The 17,204-nt window shown below is 52.6% G+C and overlaps 2 protein-coding genes across 2 annotated transcripts in view; one reads left to right on the plus strand and one right to left on the minus strand.

Annotated features, from left to right (window-relative positions):
* VOLCADRAFT_107617 (uncharacterized protein) overlaps positions 1 to 4,061 on the minus strand; it is a gene marked incomplete at its 5' end in the record, with an annotated part of 5,302 nt that extends 1,241 nt beyond the window's left edge. Inside the window, 3 exons of the mRNA XM_002957271.1 lie at positions 4 to 270; positions 2,322 to 2,564; positions 3,374 to 4,061. Of these exons, the coding sequence (XP_002957317.1) occupies positions 4 to 270; positions 2,322 to 2,564; positions 3,374 to 4,061 (1,198 nt within the window). The remainder of the gene's footprint in view (positions 1 to 3; positions 271 to 2,321; positions 2,565 to 3,373) is intronic.
* A 3,506-nt stretch (positions 4,062 to 7,567) lies between these two features.
* Positions 7,568 to 16,702, plus strand: VOLCADRAFT_68097 (uncharacterized protein; the record flags this gene model as incomplete). Its single annotated transcript, XM_002957235.1, has 3 exons — positions 7,568 to 7,693; positions 16,016 to 16,127; positions 16,392 to 16,702. The coding sequence occupies 3 exons, from the start codon at positions 7,568 to 7,570 to the stop codon at positions 16,700 to 16,702; spliced, it is 549 nt and encodes a 182-aa protein (XP_002957281.1).
* Positions 16,703 to 17,204: the final 502 nt, after the last annotated feature.

The following is a 17,204-nucleotide window of genomic DNA, read 5'->3' on the forward strand; positions in this document are numbered from 1 at the left end:
GACCTACTTCATCCGCTTGCGCGGTTTGGTAGACGTGCATCAGGTACATGGCCACTATCTCTGGCCTGATGTCGTAAATGTCGCTCGCCCGAATGTGTAGTAGCTCTGCCCAATCTAGGAACTCCTGCCATGGCTCTTTGTACTGGGCGACTGTGCTGCTAGCTCGCGCCTTGTGCGCCTGGCTTGCCAACGCCAGAGCTAGATCGCCGATCATGGGGTTAGCGTCCAAGGGCACCTGGCCAAGCAGTGTCTGCGCGCGTGCCCTTATTCCTGTGAAAGCCGGGGGGCATAAGGGTCGGGGGGCACAGCGATCCGGCGCGGGGAAGGTGTTTGGAAATCGATGAGAAGTGCGAGCGATAGCCAGTTAGCGGACCCTTTTGGGATCTCGTTTCCCGAAGACCCTGGCAGGAAAAGATCATACGCCTTGCCCAGCTCTCTTAGGCCGTGGACGCAAGGCGCAAACCACTTCCCGTCTTGAGTCAGATAGGACCACCAGTCGCGCGTCGGCCAGAGGGGAACGATCAGACAGATGCGTGCTTTGCACAGCTCTGCGTGCCGCAGGACCTTAAGTAGCAAACAGAAAGGCGGGTTCGCCCAGCAATTCCGCCCCCAGTGAAACCGAAAGGCATCTACACCCGCGGTATCTGGCGTGAAAAAGCGGGAATAGTATTGTGGCAGCTGGTGATTGGTGTGTGACGCGAAAAGATCAATGTCAAAGGGGCCCCAGGCGGTGTTGAGCCTCTGAAATTCCTTACGGTTCACCATCCAGTCGTCCCGGTCCTGCAGCTTTGAGAGGTAGTCCGCCAGAGTGTTTTCTTCTCGCGGCCGCCACTCCGCCTGCAGTGTGATACCCTCGGCAATACAGTACCAAAAGATTTCGCAGGCAATCCGGTACGAGTCCTCGGCTTTTGCGGACCCCTTGTTGAGGACGTTGGCGCAATTGAGATTGTCAGTAATCACCCGGACGACTTGGTGTCGTAGGCCTGCAGGACCGTTGAAGGATTGAAGTGCGTGTAGGACTGCCTGGAGCTCCTGGGGCGTTGACCCCATCGAACTGACCCTTACTCCCCAATTACCGCGGGCTTGGGCCAACTTCCCGTCGATCAGCGCCCAGGCACCCCAACCCCCGAGGTGCTTGGGGGATTTCCCGGCTGCATCGCAGAAAACGACCGAGTGCACCTGTGTGGGCTCCCAGAGGGCACGGGTTCCGTTAAACCGGTCGAAACAGCGCAGCCAGAATTCGAGCTCTGCAGTTGCGTCGTTAGATAAGCGGCTGTGGGTATCCCAGGTGTGGCGCGACTCAATATCCTGCCCCAGAGCCCGGGTGTAAAGGCGGGCTACTTGCCCGAACGCCCAGGACATGGACAGAAGCTGCCCTTTTATGGAGGCCAATTGTCTCGCCTTGATGCGCCGTTTTCCCAGAGCCGAGCGGATGCAGTCGAGCAGGAAAGTGCGCTTATCTTCAGGCACAATGTACACGCCCTTAGCTGTATCTAACAGCATACCCAGGTACCTCACTTGCTGCTGGGGCTCGCCCATCATTGACTTGTCACGGTTCACGCAGAACCCCAGGCGCTCAAGGAGGTCGAGGATTATGGTGCGGCGGGCGATGAGGGTCTGGGCGTCCTGGTGGGCGTGGATCTGATCATCAATGTATCCTGAGCACCGCCAGCCCTTCCGTCTCCAAGTCCGCATGATCTCGCGTGTTAGCTTGGTGAATGCCCAACAGGCGGAGGCAAGGCCGAAAGGGAGTTGTGTAAAGACGTAGAACTGGCCTTGCCATTCAAAACCAAGGTAGCGCCAGTCTGCTTCGCGTACGTCCATATGGTGGTAGCCAGACTTCAGGTCCAGGGTGAACATGTAGTCCTTGGGGCCTAGCCAGCCTGGGACCTGCGCAAGCGACTCATAACGGAACTCCGGGATGTGCAGGTGCTTATTGACTTCGCGTCCATCCCAGATGAGGCGGAGCTTGCCTTTCTGCTCTACGACGCCCAAAGGACAGGTCATGAAAGGGCGGGACTGGCAAGGTTTGATGGTCTCTGACTCCAGCAAACCCTCGATGGCAGAAGACACAAAATCCCCGTGGTCCCGTGCAGATTGGTGATTCTTGCCCCAGTACGGCCGGGGGGGAGGTCCTGAGTGCCACATCAGAGGGAACCCTTGCAGGACCCAGCTCAGCACGAGCTGGTTCACCACTGTCGCCTTCCAGACCGCGGCACAGGCTCTCAAGCGCCCCCGCATCTTAGGCCTATCCTTGCTACCCATGCTAGGAGGTGTGGCTTCACAAGGCGGATCAACAGGCAAAGGTGCTGGGTTCTCACCTTCTGGGACCGCTTGTTCATTCCTCGAAGGGGCTCCTGGATCTGGATGTGGTTCCTGGGCTTGGTGGGCGACCTTGGTCCGGGGCCGGGTGGGCTCTGCAGGGCCGGGTGCGGGACGCTTGGCGGTGTTCTTGGTCTCCACTTGTGTGTTGTCTCGTTGGGCAGGGGGGGGCTGCGCGGGGCGAGGGGCTCTAAAACCCGCGGTGACGAGCAGTGCGCCCAGTACTGTGGCGGCCAAATTCTCTGCATTGCAAGAGACAAAAGATAAAAGAGGGGGAGATGAGTAGAGGCCGGGGCTCATGGCGACTGAGGCTACGAAACGGTGGGAAGCCGCCCCTCCTGGGATGACAGAAAAAACCGAACAGGATACTCAGGGGCGACCTGCGCCGCAGGGGACGGGGCCACCAGAGCCATCAACCTGTTTGATGCCTCTCTGTCGTTGTTGGGTACATGCATGAAGAGGGAAACTCGGACGGAGGAAGGACAGGTCCAGCCTGAAGCCGGCCACCTGGGCCTGGAAGCCGCCATGGTCAACAGGACCGAGCCAACACGGCAATAAGGCCCCAAGGCCAATCACAGGCGCCACCAAGGGCAAGAGCTCGCGCGCGTTACAAAGAAACCTCCCTCCAGGGTACAACTTGGTCCGACATCTTCTAGCGGTGGAAGGTCTGGAAGAGACCGGATGTGCAACTTAGCATAACAAGTCTTGTCAAAGACTGGGCCAAAGCATACTCCGTTCCAATCCAATAATGTTTGTCGGACTTGTGGGCCCCTGCAACAACAACGACCGCGAACTGCACAGAGGGGCCACTGAGCGAGCTTAAGAAAAAAGGAGGGGGGTAGGATCGGTGCAGTGCCAGAGTCAAGCAAACACAAAGCCCAACAGAATCCTAATCAGCCACGCTTAGCCGGGCTGCGAGAGCGGCTTCGGTCACGCTGGCTGCGCCGGTCGTAGCGGTCATAGCGGCTGCGGTCGTTCCGGCGTGCACTACCAAACGAATCCCGCACTCCACCCTGCCGGTCTCTCCCTCGCCAGAGGGACCCGGCCTGACCGTCCCTGTCCGCCGCCACCGACTTGCGCGTTTTAGCTAATGCACTCTCTATGTCGCCCTTATCTATGGCCTCTGGTTTGAACTCGGGCTTGGTGAAGTTGCGCCGCCTGCCGTGCCAGATTTCGTAGGGGGCCGTGAAATTACCGTTGGCTCCTGGGCCCGCCTTGGCCAGAGCAACGGAGTAGCACTTAAGGCGGCGGTGAGCGATCTTGAGGCATTCTCCCGCGACGGCCAGCTGGGGTTCGTTCGCATCCAGCACGGTGATGGCGGTCTCTAGCAGCATTAGCGTTCCTTCGTCGAGCTGCTCCCGCTGCTCGTGTGGGGCTGTCAGCTTCGGTGCGTCATTCGCTTGAACTTCCGTCCTTATTGCTGCTAGCTGCTCTCTTGCGGATGGCATGATGGTCACGTCTTTTGTGATGACAACGTCAGGAGAGCGATCCCGAGGCGGTGCTGTCCGGGGATCCCTGGCTGGCGCTTTTGGGGCGTTGGCCTGCGCTGCTGACAGGACGCCCAGCAGCAGCTGGTGAAGAGTCGGCTGGTCTATGTTCCCGCTCAAAGTATCCCTGGCGGCTTCTATGTCGTTTTGGTTGGCTGGCAGCATCTGGCCCGATCCCCCTTCGCCGGCTGCTTCGGCCGCTCCTGCGTTGACCAGGTTATCTCCCGTTGCCTTTGTCCTCTTACCCGTCATTTTTTGATTTGTGACGGAGCTCCTGGTTGTTCCTCGGAGAGTGACAGGTCCGCGGCGATGTCGATTCGTTGTGGTAGAGCGTCGATGAGGCTTGAGGGTAGTCGGTAAGGTCTTGGAAAAAAGTGAGAGCAACAATAATAATAAGCTCCAATAGTGTAGGCAGAATGCCGGAACTATGGAGCTGTCAGCTGAAATAGTAAATTCGAATTCTCAGCAAGCCATACGGCTGCCGTACATAACCTAGCTTAGAGGCTATACTCGCTTTGCTCCTGCCGCATCTAAGCTACAATTTATGTGGACGATCTATTAATTGCGGCCAAGGATCTAGCGGTTGTTCAAAGATTAAAGTCAAAATTAAATATGTTGTTTGATATCCGAGATTTAGGGGAGGCTGGGGTATTTTGGGGCTTCGAGATAGAGTGTGATCGTGCGCAGTGTAGCCTAAAGTTGTATCAACGTCGTTTTGCTGTTGTTGTTTACCGCTTTTTGAATCTGATCCCAAACTGATACATTTTCTGTCTAGTTTTTCCTTTCTCGCTTGGCGCGGTTGGTGGACAAGTTCGCTGGAACTAACTGAATTCCAACTGTCTATTTTGCCGCCTTTCTGTCAGATCTTATGGCTCCGACCTCTGGGTCAGACGGCGAGCGGGACGCTGTCATGGATGCCTACAAGTAAACGCCGCCTCAGGCGGAAGTCCATACTTGCAGAAGTATGGGCGGGGGTCGTAGCACAAGTTACGACTGGGATGCTGGTCCCTGGCTCTCGGAGCCCCGTCATCGATTGGAAGCATGGATCAACGGTACACCATTCGGGGACTGGACCGCGCCATTTCGGAGCTGGCTGTACGATTCATGGGATGGTTGCATTCCCCGCTATTTAAGCGGACGAAACTCTTCCAGTCGGTGTCTTCCGACGCCACCATCCAGTTGTGGTTTGGTTAGATATAACAGCTGTGGACTTAGTAAAGAAGTACCGCATGGCTAACGCAAATCCGCGGCTAGTGCTGATGTCCAAAGGCAATGTCTTACATGCTGAGTGCTGAGGGGGAGCCGTTGGACATGGGGGGGTTTCGTTATGGAAAGCTGGTAGGCAGCCTGTTGTACCTTATGGTGGGCACGAGGCCTGATTTAGCTAGGGGCTCTGTCCCATTATATGTCCAAGCCAACGGTACAGCAGGTACAACCGCCAAGTGTATTTCATTTTCAGCGAAATCTGCAGAGCCACTACGTGGCTACTGCGATTCGGATTACACTAGTGTCGACAGGAGACGTTCTACCACCGGTTGGAACATCTCCTGTCGACACAGGAGCCGTCTTCAGCCAACGGTGGCTACATCAACCGCCTAAGCTGTGTATATGTGGTGCAGTGCTGCTACGAAGGAGGCCCTGTGGTTTCGTGTCTTAAGCAGGGATTTGAAGTTGGGTCTCACCAAGGTTAGCATCTTGTGTGACAACCAAGAAGCCATTAAGATGATTGGTAACCTGACTTTCTCGTGACTAAGATGATTGGTAACCCGACTGTCTTGGTGTGTGAGCGTGCTGCACAAGGCAAAGTTGCGTTCAATTACGTCAAGTATGTAGATATGGTGGCGGATTGCCTGACAAAGGGGTTGCCTTTGCCTCCATTTGAGAAGTGTGCACGTGCGATGGGACTGCGCTAAGTTGGTGTTTGTTTTTTCGTTTTACAGATGGAGGTCTGCTTGCGGGCAGTGTTGTGAATCGGATGTTATTCCGGTCAGACCTCTCTACTGTTGTCTTGAGGACTATTTGTCATACTTACGGAACTGTACTTTGGTTCCTTTAAGTGGCCGCGGGAAGCCACATTCGTTAGTTGTTTGTAACAAGAAGTGCAGACCACGCTCCGAGCTTAAGTAGCCGTATAGTTTATAACATGCCTTATGTCCGGTTTTTCTGCAGTTGAAACATTTGCCGATATTTTGGCCAGAGAAAAGGGTGATGGCGACAGGATCCGTAGTTGTACTATTTCACGTAGCCTGCTGGATAGGCAACAAAACCTTTTCAAGCGCGATTAGATCCACTGGGATAGTGTCCACCATTTAATGCTGTTGGGCGATTTCGAAAGAGCTGCTCAGACCCAGCACCGCTTCTAAGATGATGGTGTTATTGTCCTTAGCCAACGACGGGGAAGCGGCTCGTCCCGTAGTTCACTGATGATCATCTCCACGCACAATAGATAGTCCACCATTGACTTGGAGTCCGACATCTTGAGCGTGGTAAACCTTTGTTGAGAAGACAGCTGCCATGCACTGCAGCTCGCTGCATAGCTCTTGTGAATGCTCCTTGGCATAGCTCCTTGGCCGTGTTGCTGCTGTCAGAATAATCCAGCACATTCTCAGCTAGTCTCAGTGTAATTTCCGCGTGGACCTTCTGATCCTTTTCCCGTGCGGCGACAGAACCATTGCGGTAAGGGCCGCCTTTCCTTACTTGGACCACGCATCGTAGTTTGATCCATCGAACTTTGTGTTCCACATAGAGTCGATTCCCATCTTTCATGGCTCGGGGCTCATAACCTGATAAAGGCGAGGTGGATCGGACGCAGCAGCGGTTGCCAGAGTGTTACACAGCAACTAGCGGCACAGCTCAGTCACGATTCCCTACTCAACAAGCATACCAGACAATGAGATAAGCAAGCTCATTCCGTTTTCGACTCGAGTTCGATAGCCGACAAGCAAGTACGGAAGATAGCTCCGAACCACGATAGAAACCAACTACAGCGTACGCACCAGACCAGACAAATTTACCTCAAAATTTTTATTTTTATTATAAGAATGAGTATTAGCATAGATTTAATTCCCGAACACCCGTCTCCAGCCTCATTAGTAGAGAACTCTCACAGCTGGAAGCGGAGCTCGTGTAATACTGATTTCCAAAGATGGATTCCTGTGAGCAACACACGCCTGACGTCTTGCGACCTAATTGTACTCCCAAAAGTAGGGGAAGCACTCCTTATCTCGGGCAGCGAGAACCACATATCTTTATGGGATGTAGGCAATAGCCGTTTACTGTGGCCCAGGGAAAATGAATCCACGAGGCAACGGTCGTCTACTCAGTTGAGGCAGTCTACATTTACGGCATGCAGGGCGATCAGCACAGATGCATTTTGCACCAGCAATGCTGACGGATCTGTCCAGAAATGGAAGCTGGTAAGAAGCAGCTCGCGTCCCGTCTGTCCTGGTTAATTTGACTTTCCGGCTCAGTTCGACCCATTTCAACTCATTCCAACTCAATTCCATTAGAAAACGGTTCACCTTTGCTCGTGCTACGCTGTTCCTTTCCCTTCGACCTCTTAAAAGCTAACGGCCTAATTCTTTGCAAGCCAAGTAAACTTGACCCTGAGGTCGCGTTGGATGCGGTACCTCAGCCCACCCGAGCGCTCATACGAACACAGCACAAGATTCATGGTCGTCGCCACCGTCATCCTTAACCCATGTGTCATGAGTACACCGCAGGAGCATGGGGGGTCCTGTGCTTGGCAGGCATCCTGCATGGAGCAGAAGCATAATCACACTGCGGAGGTAACCAGCATGTCCGTGTATCTCGGAGGCAAACGCATCATGACTACTTCCAAGGATTTTACCGTGAAGATCTGGGACACCTCCAACATGACTGTTGTGCGGACGTTCGCAAACCATGACTGCGAGGTGATTAGGAGGTAGCTACACGGGGGGCCCTGTGAAACCAGCGGTTGGTAGTGCCAGGTACTTGCAGCAGCCCCAGAAACAGGTCCCAATTGAACAGGTCCCAGTTGCTAGGAGCGGACTGGGAGCGGGGGGCCCCCGGGGCTGGGGACCGGGTTTACCGCTGTGGACTACTTCACAATAATGCATAAATCCGAACCATTGGGGTGTGTTGGCACATGTGCAGGCACATGAGCAGGCAAATGAGCAGGCAAATGAGTAGGGTTTGTGGGGCCTGGCTTGGGGGCATATGGAAGCTTGATGCGTGAGAACCAACTCTTATGAGGAAGACCAGGATGTGGGCCAGTGCATCAGTCCTTTTACCCTTGACATTAGCAGCAGGCCATCAAGGCCACTTCGAGCATCCTCATCAAGAATCGCACTCAATTTCCAACTTACCATGTACGGCACAGGTGTACGGCTCTGCTGTAACGGAGGACGGTATGTATGCCATTACCTCCGGGGAGCAGGAGCTGGAGCGTTCTTCCGTCATCATCTGGAGTCCGGAGGAGGATGGAAAGGTGCTGCACTCACCCAACGACCACAGCGGCTGGCTGGATGTGTGCGCCATCAGTGGACCTGTGGGTCTTGCGGCAGTGACAGGCATCCACGGCGTACTGTTCGTGTGGGACATCGAGTCCGGGGTGCAGCGCTACAGCACCAAGTTCAACGTGGGGTCACATAGCTGCTGCCGCTTCAGCCCCTGCGGCCTGTTCATTCTGGTGGGAAAGGGTGTGGACAGGGGGCAAGGCGGTTGGCCGGTGGGCTGGGAGTTAAGGACTGGGGATGGAAGGTGGGGAGGTGGTGGTGCTGGCTGTCTAACTAGCTGGCTGTGGACCTGGGAGGAGTCCAGGACAACCAGGACTGCACTGGAATAGAAGGACCTATGAGCCAACTGAGCGGGTCGGGCAGGGCTGCACTCTTCTGGAACAGAAGGACCTAAGAGCCAACTGAGCGGGTTGGGCAGGGCTGCACTCTTCTCCGCCACCATCACCGCATCCCAACCCTGCTGCCACTGTCAGCAACTGTCGGGGACCGTGAGCTCTTATTGTGTAATTCAGCTGCGGACGTCCTAGGGTCTCTGGGGTGCAGGCGGGGTGGGCTTAAGAGGCCTCTGTGATGAGGCTCCGCTGACTCCCAGAGGGAGCAATGAAGGGGATGTGTGGAGTGTTCGGTTTATGTTTGGGCGGCGAGCTGGTGTGGATAAATGAGATGATGATGATGATGATGATGATGATGATGATGATGATTAGAGAAGTATTTGGAATCTGCCTTTACCTGCACTCGTACCTATTAAACCCCTGGCACGTGCACTGTGATTGGGAATGTATGGCTGCAGGTTGGCGGGTACAATGAGCTGGTGCTCATGGAGTCAAGATACGGCCAAGAGCTCCTTCGTGTGCACTGCAGCCAGGTGGGCGCCGGGGTGGGGTGGGGGATTCCTCTGAAGACAAACCCGGGTTGTCAATGGGGGCCGTCACTCACCCCTCCCACCTCATTGCCGACCTGCCTTCTTGAGTTCGAGTTTCCATTCTCATGTCTCCGTGTGGCACCAGCTCTCGAAACACAGCCGAAACACGGCCGTGTGCTGACGCTGAGCCGCGCCTGTGGGTGCCCTGTTAAGAGTCAGCAAAGCGCCATGCATGGGGTCCATATGGACCCCTCGGGTCCTATTACTGCTGTTACCATTCACTGGTGTATTTAATGGGACCTAAAATGGGACCTAACTAACCGGGACTAACCAATGCACCTCGTGGCCCTGCTTGGGGCCGCCCTGCAGGAACCGGGTACCTTCAACACCGCGATTGGCTGCTTCTTCCTCACTGACACCAACCCCGGTCTCCACACGGGCTTCAAGAATCGGTACTATGACAGTCCCTACGAACAAGGCGGGTTAAGAATGTTCTTAAGTCGTTCTTAGCCCAGCCAAATTGATAAAACTGGATGACCATTAGAACATTCTTTGACCATTCTAAGAACATTCTGAAGTATGTTTGTATGACCTCCGTTTGTCTTAAAACCACTCTTTAAAATTCTTTAGCATTCTTTAGGGCCCAGCAGTCTTCTGTATTCTCTTTGATTCTTTGGGGTGTTCCTATACATTCTTAGGGTACCTTATTGATTCTTGGACTTAGCTGCTCTTTGGCCTTTTTAACCATTCTTAACACTGTTTTGCTGAGTATGGCACGCCTTCTTAAATCTTATACTTAGGGAAGTCTTTTTGGCTGACATTTTTAGGGTTTAAAATATATGATCCTTAAGGGGTGTTTCAAAAAAACTAAGGACCTTTATGTGTCATCAACCTATCATAAGGCTGTGAGCGCCCCCTTACATTTCCGAGATAACCAACAGCAACCTTGTTGTATTACAATTATTACATCATATTGTTAGGGTTGAACCTACGACTTCAGAAATGGTAAGTTATGCACTATCTCGGATCCTGTTGTACTGTTGTACAAGACAAGTCGCATGACGCTTCACTTTTCTGTGAGGCGCCTATTATTCCACATAGCTGCACCATGTGCTGTTCCCTAACACATGTGCATGTACGGCAGGCAACCCAACAACTGTTCAGCAACTCAGCTATCATCCCTGGCCCCTGTACGACGAACACGGGGGCGGGTTAAGAACATTCCTAAGTCGTTCTTAGCCCAGCCAAATTGATAAAATCGGATATCTATTAAAATGTTCTTCGACCTTTCTAAGAATATTCATATGACCTCTGTTTATCTTGAAACCATTTCTTAAAATTCTTTAAAATTCTTTAGGGCCCAGCAGTCTTATGCATTCTCTTTGATTCTTTGGGGTGTTCTTATATGTTCTTGGGGTAACCTATTGATTTTTAGACTAAAGCATACTTAGCTGCTCTTTGGCCTGTTTTAACCATTCTTAACACTGGTTTGCTAAGTATGGCACGCATCCTTAAGTCCTATTCTTAGGGAATTCTTTTTGGCTTACATTCATAGACTAAAAAATATGGAATTCTTAAGGGGTGTTCGAAAAAACCACTGACCTTTCAGTTTCTGAGCTGGTTTAACGCCTATCCGTAAGTTGTTGTTGCCTCGTTACATTCCCAGATTGTCTAATGCTACTGTACGGGACAAGGTGATAAGCTAAGGAATACAAGCGGTACTTGGTTTACACAAGGATCTATCCTACGACTACAAGTACATTAAACTGGGGAGACCTCCAAATTAGTCGGGAAGGCGAGATTATGGCTAGCTGCTGAGATGTGGAGTTGAGGTCACAGTTGATGGACCAGATTTGCACGCTGGATTGGTGGCGATTGCCAAACCCTCCATCTCTTCGGATGTTCGGGTGAATGGATGAGGAGGGATCCCTGAAGGCTGGATCCACCGCCTTACAGTTCGTATGGCGTAGTACAGTGTGGTAGTGGTGGATGGTGCTATAATCGTAGAATTGATAATGTGATAAAGCGGCCCAGAAGTCTCCCGCTCTGTAACATTACACATTACACACTAAACTATAAACTATGTCTAATCCTATATAGGATATAGGAATATATTGTACAAGAGAACACATCACAAGATGATTACAAATGCTACAAGGTGCATATTATTCCAACAGCTGCACCAAATGCCGCACCCTAACATATATGTGTGTACGGCAGACAACCCAACACTGTTTAGCAACTCAGCTATCAGCCCTGGCCCCTGTACAAACCCCTGGCTTGCAGCATGACATGGCCTCATACCTGCTGCAGCCCACTGCCCGATGCTATCCCTGCTGCTACAGCTGCATGAAAAACATGAAGAGCCCCAAGGCCACTGCCATGCTAAGCTGAATCCAAACGTATATGCTTATGTAAGCATCCTTGCTTGCCAAGGAGAGCCTGGCAGACGCATGTGTTTTCTACAAGCCCCCACCAGAAGAGTTTGGGGCTACTGGAACCCTCACCTTCCAGCAATGCATGTACTGGACTGTTACCAACACCTCTTGAGCCTGCCATCTCCACAGAGCACATGTGCAACGGGCAGGGTTACAAGGAAAAGAACCAGGGCCTGACATTGATGATTCCCAGCTCCTACAGCTGCATGATATGTACATCCGCCACAGCACGGAATTTTCATGGGTCTTCACAGTTTGCATGGGCTGGCTCTGGGACAACTGGTCGGACAACAGCATGGCCACTATCTTCATGTCAAGCATTCTCACCCAGCTGTGGCTACAACACCACAGGCGTGGTGACATGCTGGAACAGGACGGTGCCACTGTCAGAATAAAAAAAGCTGGCAGGTTTAATAGTTGGGATGGCTGATTATTACATACATACATCCTGGTTACGTTTTTGCTGCGTTAGAATTACAGATTTCACTGCCTATAAGGCATCATTATTACTAGAGTTAAAAACATGCACACGACTGTTGCTTACATGTACATCGGGCCCTGTCTTGCATGTGTGGAGGAATGCAGTAAGGGTCAAATGTTTGCATCCTCGTGTATGTACCTCTTGGTCATTGTCAGAATGCATGTTTAAGCATCATAGATGGACCCCACTGTCAGCATCTCCCCACCATGACCCATCCCCACTGTCCACACGTTTTTCAGTGACCACTTGGCTGATGACTGAATCTTCCAGCGGTCGCAACTCACACTACTGTTGCATCTCCCTGCCATGACCCACTCATGCTGTCTGCATCTTCATGACCAACCCCCATTCCCCATTGAACCCTAGGGTTATTGCATCCCTCCTGCATGTGCATAGGCCTACTGCATCCCTCCTGGATGTGCAGGCATTCATGCATTACTGCCTTCGGGAGCTCTGGTGTGGTGACTCTTGGATTACACCTGGGCTCGTTATGGATGGCCGACCTGTCACTGATAAAGTTCAGCTTGCAACATCCTTCAAAGGAATTCACTGAGGGCCTGGAATCTGTAACCCTCAACAGCTATCTGCAGCTTTGACCCTTCAATGAAGGCAACAAAATTGTTCTTCATGAGTGTTGGTTCATCACCAGGCATGCAACATTGGTCAGCAGGCAAGGCCAGGCAATTATTGATGAAGGGATGAATGTTAGTTACTGCTAAGACTGCCACCCTGTGTTTATGTGGTTCCACCAAAACCCTAAATCCCTAAGCTTACTACATGGCCCAGGACATAGCTCTCTGCAGGCCTAGGGTGCACACCCTGCCCCACCCAACACCAACAAGGCAGCTCTGTGTTTGCTATCAAAAAGCTTTCCCTTCATGCTTGTGGCAACCTGCGAGCCATTACACACACTCACCAGGCACGCTGCAAACATGTGCTGACAGGAGGATACCCTCTGGTGGCAGAGTTGTACAGGAGGGTACACTCCAATGCCACCCCTTTGGCACCGAAAGTTCTCCCCAAAGGGGAAGAAGCTCGTCCCGTACGGTGTCCCTTCAGTGTCCCTTCCATACTTACTGGTGTCCCTTCAGTGTCCCTTCTGTGTCTCTTCGGTGCCCCTTCCATGTCCCTTCGGTATGTAGGGGTGTACACCGGTGTCTCTTCAGTGTCCCTTGGGCGTCCCTTAAGTGCCCGAGACCGAATTTACCAAAAGCTTCGTTGACACTAGCACCTGGCTAATCATTAAGCACCAAGCACCCCCTTGGTGGCAGAATGCTCAGTCAGGATGCAGTGGAGGGTCGAGCACAGGATGTGGATGGGAAGGAGTAGGATAGAAATGTGGACCCAGGAAGAGGTAACACCAACCCACCAAGGATGAGGATGGCAGAGGATGAGGGGATGCAGTCACCACGGTGTGGTATGATTTTACATAAAAAATCATCCTCTGGCCAATGCTTGCAAACATACCACATCCTGGTCTGGTGGCGCCTTTGTGTATATGAAGGTTCCGGGTTCGATTCCTGGTCAGACCCCCGACATTATTTGGGAGGTCTAGGTTTACGAACGCTACTGAGGGGTGGAGATGAGGTCTAGTTGATGGACTAAGTTACGCATGCTGAGATGGTGGTGGTGGCTGATCTGTCTCTATGGATGTTGGGTGACTGGATGAGGAGGGGTCTAATTGGCAGGACCCAAACCGCCGTCGGTCGTAGGTGTAATCAACTTTCAATATATATAGTCCATGGCCTCCCGGCTTTGACGGACCCCCCCGCACTCGTGCGGCACTTGTAACTTTAAAAGGGGGGTTGTAGGATGTATCCAACTGACAGGATGCATGATCATGCATCCTGCCAAGACTCCCCCAGGATGCAAGAATGGGCCGCCAAACTGACACCCTCCACACTGATGCACATGCAGGGCGGCCCACTAAAGATGCATAGTGATCAATAGGGGATTTAATTATTGGCTACATCTACTCGCGCATCCACCTAACAGGTCTCATTATTAAACCCAAACAAATATTGATGGTCATCATGAAGTTCATGATATGTTAACTGCTTCAAAACCACTGTGGTAATCATCTATCCCGCACTATCAGAGCTCCATGAGGCATTCATTGTAGAGTGTTTTTATGGCGAATGTATTCTTAAGACATACTTATATGACATACTTACATAAAACCGCTTCATCCCAGTGTAAGAACATTATAGGACGTACACCTGCCGCCTCCATGTTCTTTGGACGTTCTTATCATTCTTAAACATTCTAAAAAGTTACATAACCGGTCTCCCCCGCAGAGCCGTGCAATAGCCGCGTGGATGGGCTGTTCAGCTTTCCGACGCGGTTCGGGGCGGTGTTTGTGGATGGAAGCATCCGTGTGTTCAACATGAATGGGGACAGCTTTGATGACGCATTGTGGCGGGATGAGCGGATGCAAGACGTGTACGACGCTGACGTGTCGCGCGACGGGACGCTGTTGTTCGTCATTTATAAGGCGGGCCGCTTCCAGGGTGAGGCTCGATGGTGAAACGATTGCAGCGGTAGCAAAGCTGTGGAGGGTGGTGCTCGCCTGCGTGTCTGCCTGCGTGCCTGCTTGCCGAACGTTTACCACCCAAAACGTAAAGCTGCCAAGGAAATGATGCATATCTAATTCACAGATGCAACAAATTACTACACTGAAGTGCTGCGGTGGTTGCATTTTTGGGTTCCTCCCCTCCCCTCCTGTAACGACGCAAATGCCAATCTGAGTATCCCGGGTTACGCCTTTGCTGTGTTACAATGGTATCGAGACGGGACCGCACGAATTCCGAAATAAACTTCGGGTCGGCGGTTCGATTCTGGCAACCAGCTAGTCGCAAATTGGCGATTTCATGGTGTAATGGATAAACCAGCGCACTGGCGCGAGGTGGGATGGCTCCTGTGCTCGAAATAATGGCCGAGGACGTCCATTGCTAAGTGGGGGGCAATGTAACGACGCAAATGCCAATCTGAGCATCCCGGGTTACGCCTTTGCTGTGTTACACCTCCCCTCTCATACTGCAAGTGAAGCCTTCTCCTCCTCCACCCTGGCTGCCATTCGTTCTGGAAGCTTCCCTTTCCTACTCTGCTAACCACCGCATCCACGCCCCCCGCGATCGCGAAAAGGACACCTAACGCATACACACCCCTGTTGTACACGTGTCCGATGTACAGAAGAGCTGCACCTGTACGACTTCGTGACGGGGGAGCTCGTCTGGAACCACTGTACTGCACACAAGGGCACATACGGCCTGTATCTCGTGGCTAGTGGTGATGCGGGGTTGGTACCGGATGGTGGCGGTGTGGGGGAGAGCCGTCCGCTGCGCGGGAAGATGGTCACCGCGGGCGGGGACCGGAAGGTCCGGCTGTTCGACTTGGCCCAGCGCCAGCTCATACGGGTGAGCGCAGTAAAGAGCAGTACATGAGGTTAAACAACGGGTACACACAGACTGTATATATACAGTTTGTGTACATATATACACATACACGTATATCTGCGTGATTTATTGATCTCCACAACGAGGGAAATGTCGAGGGGTGGTGGTACACGGTGGTACAACTTCATCACACCAGGAAGCGAATAAATAGTCACCAGCGACATGTGGTAGAAATGTGCACGTATGTTTGTTTTGTTTCTTTCTCTCTCTTTCTTTTTTCTCTCTCATCCCAGTGCTCACCTTCCTGCGCCACTTCCCTTGAATCATCTCCCCACTGACCTCCCTCCCTCCCTTCCCCCCTCTCCACAACCCCCTTTGCTGCCCCAGATGATCGACACGGACGATCGGCACTCCAAGGACATCGTGTGCCCCCAGGTCAACGAGAGATTCGACCAGATGCTCACCACGGCTGACGGCTGGGACAAGTGGACGTGTCTGTGGGACCTCAACACGGGCAAGATGCTACGGAAGTACGATGAGATCCACAAGGAGGGAATCTTCGATGCCTGGTTCACCCCTGACGGGCTGCGGTGTGTGTCGGTGTCTTGTGACAAGACAGCCGCCATCTTTGAGCTGCAGTCGGGTGAGCTGGGGAGGGGACTGGGAAAGAGAATGTGTGCATGGATGGTTGGATGGATGGTTGGTTGGATGGATGGACTGACTTCACTGACTTCATTACCCTTCGAAGATGTGTAGCAAGTGCGCATACTAGCAAAGTGTTTTGCGACCCACCTGCTCTGCTTGTGCTGCACAGTGGTCATGCACAGCGGCAGCTGTGCATGACCACTTTTGGCCATCTGGGTCATTTATTGCGCCGCATCCCCGTTTTTACAATGCACGCACACAGGCGAGGTCATCCAGCGCTTCGTTGGGCACAAGCACTGGGTGTGTTTCGCAGCCCTCTCACCCGATGAGAAGATCCTCGCCACCGCCTCAAACGACAACACCGTGCGCATCTGGAACGTGGCAAAAGGCAACGTGCTGCACATCATTCGCGACCACCGAGGCACAATTTCGTACATCAATTTCGTACATCCGACATGGATCGTGACAAGCGCCAGGGATGGCACAATTGTGGGTTTCAATCTTGAGGTGAGCACGGTCTCAGGAGCACTGGGTGCGTGTGTATGTATATCTATACATTTGTGTATATGGTGAACAGGCAACCCCACAGCGGCCTACACCAAGGCGCACACCTGCTGTGTTTCGCTCCGTTTTCCGTAATAGAATGACGGCTCAGGGGGAATGTATTGGCATTGTCTTCATCCTTGACGCCACGAGTGAGGACTTCTACTGCCGAAGGGAGGATTCGAAAGGGGGAGGGCAAGAAAGGGGGAGGCTGGGTAGGAAAAGGGGTGTGGGGGAGTAATGAGAAGCTGCAGGATGGGAGCGGCATCATGGCACATAACTGGATTATAACTCTTTAGGAAGCCAAGCGCCCGTTACTACGGGAAAGGGGAGGAAAGGTGCCAAAGGGCCAATGGCACTACAGCATGTCCAATGCCCTCCTTGACAGGGGATCCCTGACCTGATGTGACGTGGCGTGACCTGACCCGGGATGGGGACCCACTCCCCCACACGCCACCCTACTTGTGTGTCTTCGTCTTCTTCTTCATCGTCATCGCCGTTGTCGCAGTCCGGGACATCCGTGCCTCTGCTG

This window comes from Volvox carteri, assembly GCF_000143455.1.
Source record: "Volvox carteri f. nagariensis unplaced genomic scaffold VOLCAscaffold_71, whole genome shotgun sequence".
NCBI classification, from domain to species: domain Eukaryota; kingdom Viridiplantae; phylum Chlorophyta; class Chlorophyceae; order Chlamydomonadales; family Volvocaceae; genus Volvox; species Volvox carteri.